The following is a 7,816-nucleotide window of genomic DNA, read 5'->3' as shown; positions in this document are numbered from 1 at the left end:
GACATTAAAGCTGAACGCGACACCCATTAATTGGAGCATGCTAGTTTTTTCTCAGCGTGCCCCTGTAACTAAGCTGCTCGGTCTTGTGTGATCTACAAAGCAGGTACTTGAGGAGACCTATTGGCAGGTGCTCTGGTCCAATCAGCTCCCTCTTTCCGCGCAACGTCAAGCCACATGGAAGGTTTCGGGCGCTTTTCTTGGTGCGCATTTGCGCGCAGAAACCCTCCGAGCGCGCACGGGCTCCGTGAATCAGGACAATTTGCAGCACTGTTGAGTTTTCTAGCAGCATCTTAGAGCTCGTGTAGACAAACCCTTCACCCACCCTCCCCCTAATACCCCCACCATCTTTGGCCATGATGCTTCTCTGAGAGTGGGCTTCTTTTTTTCCCTTTACAGCAAGAGGAAGGAAAATAATAAAGGCTGATCGCGTTCTTTTTGGTTTCCCTTTCTACCGAGAGATGATGTTTTCGTCTGCAGGCAAGCGCTGCTTCACGATAGAGTCTCTGGTCGCTAAAGAGAACCCTCTAACGGCAGAGGATCCCATCCGCCCGACGGCTTTAAGTTACTCCAACCCGACGACAGATGCCTTAATGAACAGTTACCAGGCTCCACCACCGGCCAGGTCCCTCTACCAGAGCCCGGACCTGGTGTTCCCGGAGACGATGAACCACCCCTCACTCACCGTGGCTCCTCACCAGCTCGGAGGATCCCACCTACAGCATCCGCACTTCTTTGGGACGCAACACCGAGACCCGCTCAACTTTTACCCCTGGGTGTTACGGAACAGATTTTTTGGACACAGATTTCAAGGTACGCGAAAAATGCGAATGCAAAACATAATAATATAATAATAATACTAATAAAAGTTTTTTAAATTATTACTTCGCTTAAAGACTTGCAGATGTGTGCGTATTTTGAGGTCCACTGTTGGGCTATAAAGGCCAGAATTCTTAGTCTAGAATTAAACAATGCGTTATTCTGTGCGTAAAATGGTGAATAAAGTAGGTGGAGGTGATTAAACTAATAAAATAAGTGTGTGCATAACACGTGGTTTCCATAGTAAACAAAATATCTTTGTGTGGGATTTTTTTCAACAATATGACTGTAGATTTCAAAAGCATTTTTAGTCGAACAATAAACTGTAGCCGCAGATATCACAATCCACAAGACCACTGACAGCTTGCAGCAGGCTTGTTGGGCTCCTCTCATGTCTCCCACTCTCGTTTGCCCTGCAGCTACTCTCGGAAAACCACAGGAGGAAAAGATAAGCAGCCGTGTTGTGTTTTTTCCCCACATACAATAAAATTCGCCTTAGATGAGGCTACAGTTTTTTTCATTTTTAATTAAAAAATCTTGCACAAAAGCCAGTCCACAGAGGCAAAATAGATCAAATCTACCATAATAATTTCATCGTGAGGGGAGGGATGCGGAATAAAAATCTGATGCAGAGAGGCTTTGAACACAGCTAGTGGTGACAAATCTCAGCCACACCTACCCTCCAATAACTATACAGCACTAAGACCTGTTATTAGTAAGACATGAAAAATAATCTACAGCTTTTTATTCATTCAGTCATTTTTAATTACATAACTGTCTGGACAGAAAATGTCATTTTGGGCGTTGCAAACCTATAAAGGGCCCCTTAATTTAAAAACAAAACAAAAACAACTAAATAAATCAAATATCTGTATCATAATTATACCATAGGCTAATTAATACATACATTAGCCTTATTGGATGTAATTGGGTAATATGGGGAATTTAACAGAATTTGTAAATGTAAAAAACCCCAAACAAACAAAAACCCAAACATTTATTTTAAATAAAACAGTTTGCACCAAAAATAACTCTGAGAAATATTGACCATAAAAAAAATTCTCAAAAATATTTTCAGTCTCACCTCTTATACCCTAAAAAATGCAAAATAGATCAGACTAAAGACAATAACTTTTGCTGACAAGACGCATTTAATATATTTAGCTGTAGTCACATAAATATTATATATATATTACGATGTGTTATGATGTGCTATTCTATGACTCTATTCCGAATGTGTAGCCATGTACTTTCTTATTTAACTATAAATGTCTGATCCTGATTTTTGTCACGATTTATTTATTTTTAAAATGTGCGTAAAGTCATTCAGCCTAAAACTGAGTTATAGGGCAAAACTGTCTTTAATGAGTTTACCAGAAAATGAATTGATTGTGTTTTTTGTCAGGTTGGACAGTTTACAATGCCACGTTCAAACGGGCCTAATAAATAGCATGATTGTGCAAAACAGCATTTTGTTATCGTACTTCTGTATTAATACGCTTCTTTTTTTTTTCAAATGTCAATTTTATTTTATTAACAAAAACAGTAATAAGTGAACCATTATAACTTGTTTTGTTTTTTTCTCGGGAAAATAAAATAAGAATGAACTTTTTCCATGTCTGACGTTACCGTTTCGTTGACTTCGCTGTCAGGTAACGACGTGTCCCAGGACAGCCTGCTCCTCCACGGCCCTTTCGCGAGAAAACCCAAACGCATCCGGACGGCCTTCTCTCCCTCCCAGCTCCTCCGGCTGGAAAGAGCCTTCGAGAAGAACCACTATGTGGTCGGAGCCGAGAGGAAACAACTGGCCAACAGCCTGAGTTTATCTGAAACACAGGTAGGTTAAGCTAACGTTTGCTTGTTTAAATTAATTGCTAACGTCGCTTAATTTTATCGTCAATACTATTACTGCTAATAAACTATTACTAGCATTTGGCTAGTTCTGGACATTTCTATAACGTTATCCACACATAGCTACAGCTAAAACAGCCCCAATATTTTAAAGCCCAAGCAACGACATTAAAACGAACAGCAACAAAAGAATAATAAAAAAAAAAAAAAACTATAAAAATAATTTATATTTATTTTCTTACGTAGCCAACAATTTTTTATATGTTATATTATAGGTTTTTACTCGTCTGTTTAGTTGCTAGAATACATTTATTTGAATGAATGCACTGTATTGCAGAAAACTAGATTCAATTGTAATAGTTTATGGCAATTTTATTTGTATAGCACATTTTATGTGTAAACTCAATGTGTTTAACATGAAAGATAAAAACATAAAAACCCATGTAGGTCTACTGTTCCTTCAGGCAGTAAAAATAACAAAACAATCTTTACAAAGATATAAAACACAACACACACGTACAAGGTAACACACACTCTTATTAAGTGCAGAGCTGCGAGAATGATAAAGTTTAAAATTTGTCTTTGATTGTGGACAGAGCTCTGACCTGAGCTTGTTCCTAAGAACAGGACCCGGGTAGCTGAGAGCATCCTCAGCACACATTGATCTAATTCTGGGAACAGTTAAAAGATCTGCACCTGATGAACTGAGAGGTTTAATCGACAGGGAGCAAGTCTGAGATTTATTGCGGGGCCAAACCATTTGGAGCTTTCTGAATTAATAGGATTTTAACGATGATTCTGTACTGAGCTGGGAGACTTTAATATGTTCAAATTTCTGCGTATTTATAAGGACTCTGCTGCATTCTGGACAAGCTGAAGTTTACTGATAGTTTGGATGATCCTTCAAATGGAGCATTACAGCACTCTTGATATGGATGCATCAAGCAGTTTGATATAAGTATTTTCAAACTTTTTAAATATATATTTAAGTGTCAGAAAGAAAAAACAGTTCTTGTGAACCTGTTAACATAATGAAAAACAGAGAATTAAAGTCTAAAATGAAACCAAAGTTCCTGACTTGATCACTATGTTTCAGAGACAGAGATGATAAATATGCAAATATTTTCTTCTTGTTATTCTAATTTCAATAATGGATACATTAGAAATTTAAATTAACAATAATTAACTGAATTTATCTTACATGACATAGCTATAGGCCTATGCACTTGCATTTTTTTAACATTTACCTGACCCACATTTTGCAAAAAGAGTCTCTCAAAGGGATTTCACTCATGTATGCTCTACCGTAAGCTGTGGTAAATATTATTGATGCTTAAGTTTAATGAGTCCACACTCTGTGGGTGTCAATTAGGCTGCCTAATAGGTAAGATTAAAAGATATTTCCTCAGTCAGCAGTGTGAATATATTCTGCTTGCAAGTTTCTGGTTTGTGTCAGTCAATAAGGCGGCTTGCAATTAAGCAGTAATTGAATTATGCAAATTTTAAAGACTGTCAAACGAATACTAATAAACTCACTTTATTGGATCAGCAAGATTAAACGATAGCATCTACATGGCTGATAGCAAGACTCATGTCATCAGTTTCTCTTAAAGTTAGAAGAAAAAATTAGATAAGATTAATCAAGTCACTGTGGTCATGAAATAAGCACGAAATACTGTAATATACTATAACGTATATAATGCAGCTACACACGCTTACCCTCCACCCCTTTAGCTAAACAGGTCATTCACAAATTACTGCACTGTACCAAGGATCTTTAAGCGTTTGCTCTGAAAAAAAAAATTACCCCAAAGCCGAGCAAAGTAAAGATGAAAGAAAAGTAATGTAAGTGTGAGTGTGTAGTACTCTGACTACATACAGGTTAGTCAGACAGGTTCATATTACAAGGTCACAGCAGCAACCGTCTGGAAGCTTTTAAGCTTGATATTTCACGCATTTTATGCCATCCTTAGTCATTAAGTCTTTATGTGCATTTCTGTTATCCCTCTTATTTGCTAAACAGAATAAACTGCGTTGCTTTATTTTATTTCCCTTACTGCATTTCAACAATACAAGTCAGAAACACAGTTTGCCAAAGCACATACTTTGTAGTACCATAAAGAAAGAGAGAAAGGAGCTTCTTACAGCTGAGAAGCCGGAGCGAGGCTGTGAAATGAAGGACTGATTTAGAGTAATTATCGTGCCTTTATAAGATCAACAAAACCACAACATGGCCATCATTTATCTTATTAGCTGCTTGTGCGTTGGGAAACTCAAAATGTGCATCTAAACAGATGTTCGTTAAGTCTTTTCCTTTTTCTCGGGTCACACACTGAGTGCTTTTCTCTATCCAGGTGAAGGTGTGGTTCCAGAACAGGAGGACCAAGTACAAGCGACAGAAGCTGGAGGAGGAGGGACCAGACAGCCAGCAGAAGAAGAAGGGGAACCACCACATCAACAGATGGCGCATCGCCACTAAGCAGACCAGCTCCGAGGATATTGACGTGACCTCAGAGGACTAAATCTGCGGTCCAGCCTCTGACAATGCTGCCCTACCCCTGCGTCTGCTTGTGACGCATCAGAGGACCAATACTATTTATTATGTAATATTATTAAGTATAATTAGACACATTAGAGGAAGACTCGAGGACTTAATATGTGATCACTGCTCATCTCTTCATTAAGGTGCTATACTCTGTGACACTGGGAGGGGTGGGGGGCATCTTATTTAATGAAATCTCTTCTGATTGTCTCTGGATGAGGAGAGATTCTGACATCATTTGATCATTTTGGTTGTGTGACAGCCAAACATGAAGAGACATGACACCCTCTACCATGGTGTTTTTGTTGTTTTGTTTTTTTAAATTGTACATAGACCAGTGAAGGTTACGTGTTTCATGAAAGCTGTTTTTTTTTTTTTGTTTTTTTTGGGGGGGGGTGTTACCACTTGCTTAGGTCATTAACACTTCATCGCTCACACTACTCCACCACCTGTGTACCAAGTTAATTTAAATTTCTCCTCACTTACAAGAAGGAGATGATCCACACTACGAATCCACCCGGTGAGTCGGAGGACGCACTCGGTGCCAGACCGGAAGAACAAAAACTGGGGAGAAACAAACAAACAAAAAAAAATAACGTAAAGAAGCACGCATCAAAAGAAGATTCAAAGATCCTGCATGATTTTATTCCCACTTTCACGCCTTCAAAGCCGTCTTGGCTCTTTGTTACACTTCCTAATGAAGATTCTTCACAGTAATGTGACTCTTGGCCAGCTGTGCATGACTCTGGGACAGATGAGAAGCTGCAGAGACCTCTGGTGTTCGGGTTAACTTGAGCTGCATAGTACAAGTTCACAGCTTCGTGCTTCTTCTGCCATGGCACATTTGTGATCGTGAATGTGTGCAGATTTCATCCAGCACTGTGTGTAGTACAAAAACGTAATATGACCGGAACACAGTTGTGCGAGCGGAATGTGTAATTACAGAAAGATGTTTTAGAAATAAAAGTAAAAATTATTTCTCTGATGGGATACGCCATGTGTGTGTGTGTAACTCAAGTGTTTTCTTTTTAAACTTCAGATACTGCAAGATTACATTCCATTACAATGGAGTTACATTGCAGTTGCAGATTTGATTTATTACGTCTTACTTTCAAACTCAAGATGCATGCAAGTGATGGGAATGAAAACCCGGCAATACTGGAGCACAAATGAAGGATTTTACTGTTCTTTTTGCTGTAAACTGCAGCAAATCTGACACTTTCAGAAGTTTTAATTGCTGCTTAGTTGGGTTGTGCAATCCAACATCCCTTTAAGGTGGTTTCTCTTTGAGATTGATGTGTCAGGAATGTTGCCGGACAGCTGCACAGGTGTCAGGTGTGTTAGCCATCAGTCTGTATTTCCTCTGAATTCCAGCAGAAATAGCACAGAAATCATTCCCATCCAGAGGCTGAAACTCCTGGAAAAAAAGGAGGGAAAGTAGTTGGCATTGTGCAGAAGCCTTTTCACCAACTGCCACAGTAATCACCTGTCAAAGGAAACGGAAGGAGCCTCTGCCTAATGACCCCGAGGCTTTAGAGATGAGCCCTGACGGCTGACCCTGATGACTTGTTTTGTAAGCTAAGAGGCACGGAGACGTACGAGTAAAATGCACTGCAGTAGTGCTCACTTTTTTCTTTTTTTTTTAACAACGGTGCACAATACATCAGACATCTGGAGGTGTAAAGGGGCCATATGTTTTGTTTTGAGTTCCAGGATATCCTATACTCACTGCAGGTGCAAATACATTGTAAGAGACATTGACGATTTCCAATCATCTAAACAAACAATCAAATGGGCTTATTTTTAAACAGTACAGTAGCTCACTGACACTAAAAGCTGTCTTGACGGTGAGCGGGTTGCTTAAGCCCAATCACATCTTGATTAGCTATAAGGTCAGCGCAATTAACGCGAGCTGCACCTCTTAGTCGTCTGTTAGGAAAACAATTAAAGGCAAAAATCAAGCTCCTCTCCCTAAACGCCCGGTCTCCTGTCGCTTTAGTCAGCAGAGGGGAGAGTTTAGGATGAGAGCAGGAAACCAGCGTGAATAACAAGTGTCTCTCCAGACGTGTAGGGTTAGGAGCTGCTGCTGCTGTTGTTGCTGCAAAGGTGTTAGAAAACTCGACCGAATCACTGTGGGTTTAATCAGGATTTTCTCATTACTTGTTTTCTGGGGGATGATTGCAGCCTTCTGTTTTCTCAGTAAAACGTACAAATTACACTGGCTTTAAAATTCCTCGTTGAGTGATAAATCATGCAGTGCAACGCACACACAGAATTACACGTCTAATTACTGAAAGAATGCTGCTAACTATGCCCTGGTAGCATTTACATGGAGTTCAAAGTATAGCTGAAAAACTGAAATTATAGGGCACAACCCACAGCACCTTTAGAGATGACGCTGAAAAACATTTACTGGCTGAAAAATATTATTCAACATAGATTTATTGGATGTAATTAGAGATAAACAAATGCAATATATCACCGTAACCACGTTAAGCAATTTTTATTTTTGTTATTTTATGGCTATTTTATTGTTTTTATTTTAATGTTAAATTAAAAAAAATAATTTACTGAATTTCAGTGAGATATTACAAAGCTAGTAAGCAG

The 7,816-nt window shown here is 39.0% G+C and overlaps 1 protein-coding gene across 1 annotated transcript; it reads left to right on the top strand.

The window, feature by feature from the left end:
• Nucleotides 1-232: 232 nt before the first annotated feature.
• Nucleotides 233-6,608, top strand: emx1 (empty spiracles homeobox 1). Its single transcript, XM_084915714.1, has 3 exons — nucleotides 233-810; nucleotides 2,469-2,653; nucleotides 5,022-6,608. Exons 1-3 carry the CDS (start codon nucleotides 459-461, stop codon nucleotides 5,187-5,189), a joined length of 705 nt encoding a protein of 234 aa, XP_084771840.1. The 5' UTR covers nucleotides 233-458; the 3' UTR covers nucleotides 5,190-6,608.
• Nucleotides 6,609-7,816: the final 1,208 nt, after the last annotated feature.

Source organism: Perissodus microlepis, chromosome 19 (genome assembly GCF_051167445.1).
Source record: "Perissodus microlepis isolate ML-2025 ecotype Zambia chromosome 19, ASM5116744v1, whole genome shotgun sequence".
NCBI classification, from domain to species: Eukaryota; Metazoa; Chordata; class Actinopteri; order Cichliformes; family Cichlidae; genus Perissodus; species Perissodus microlepis.
Note: the sequence above shows the minus strand (reverse complement) of the source record. Positions and strands in the feature narration are given on the sequence as shown.

Excerpts from the sequence above, each read along its gene's own strand:
- emx1 (XM_084915714.1), top strand. The coding sequence starts at position 459 with ATGATGTTTTCGTCTGCAGGCAAGCGCTGCTTCACGATAGAGTCTCTG. Across the intron at positions 811-2,468 it reads TTTTGGACACAGATTTCAAG|GTAACGACGTGTCCCAGGAC; the intron begins GTACGCGAAAAA and ends CTTCGCTGTCAG. Across the intron at positions 2,654-5,021 it reads TGAGTTTATCTGAAACACAG|GTGAAGGTGTGGTTCCAGAA; the intron begins GTAGGTTAAGCT and ends TTCTCTATCCAG.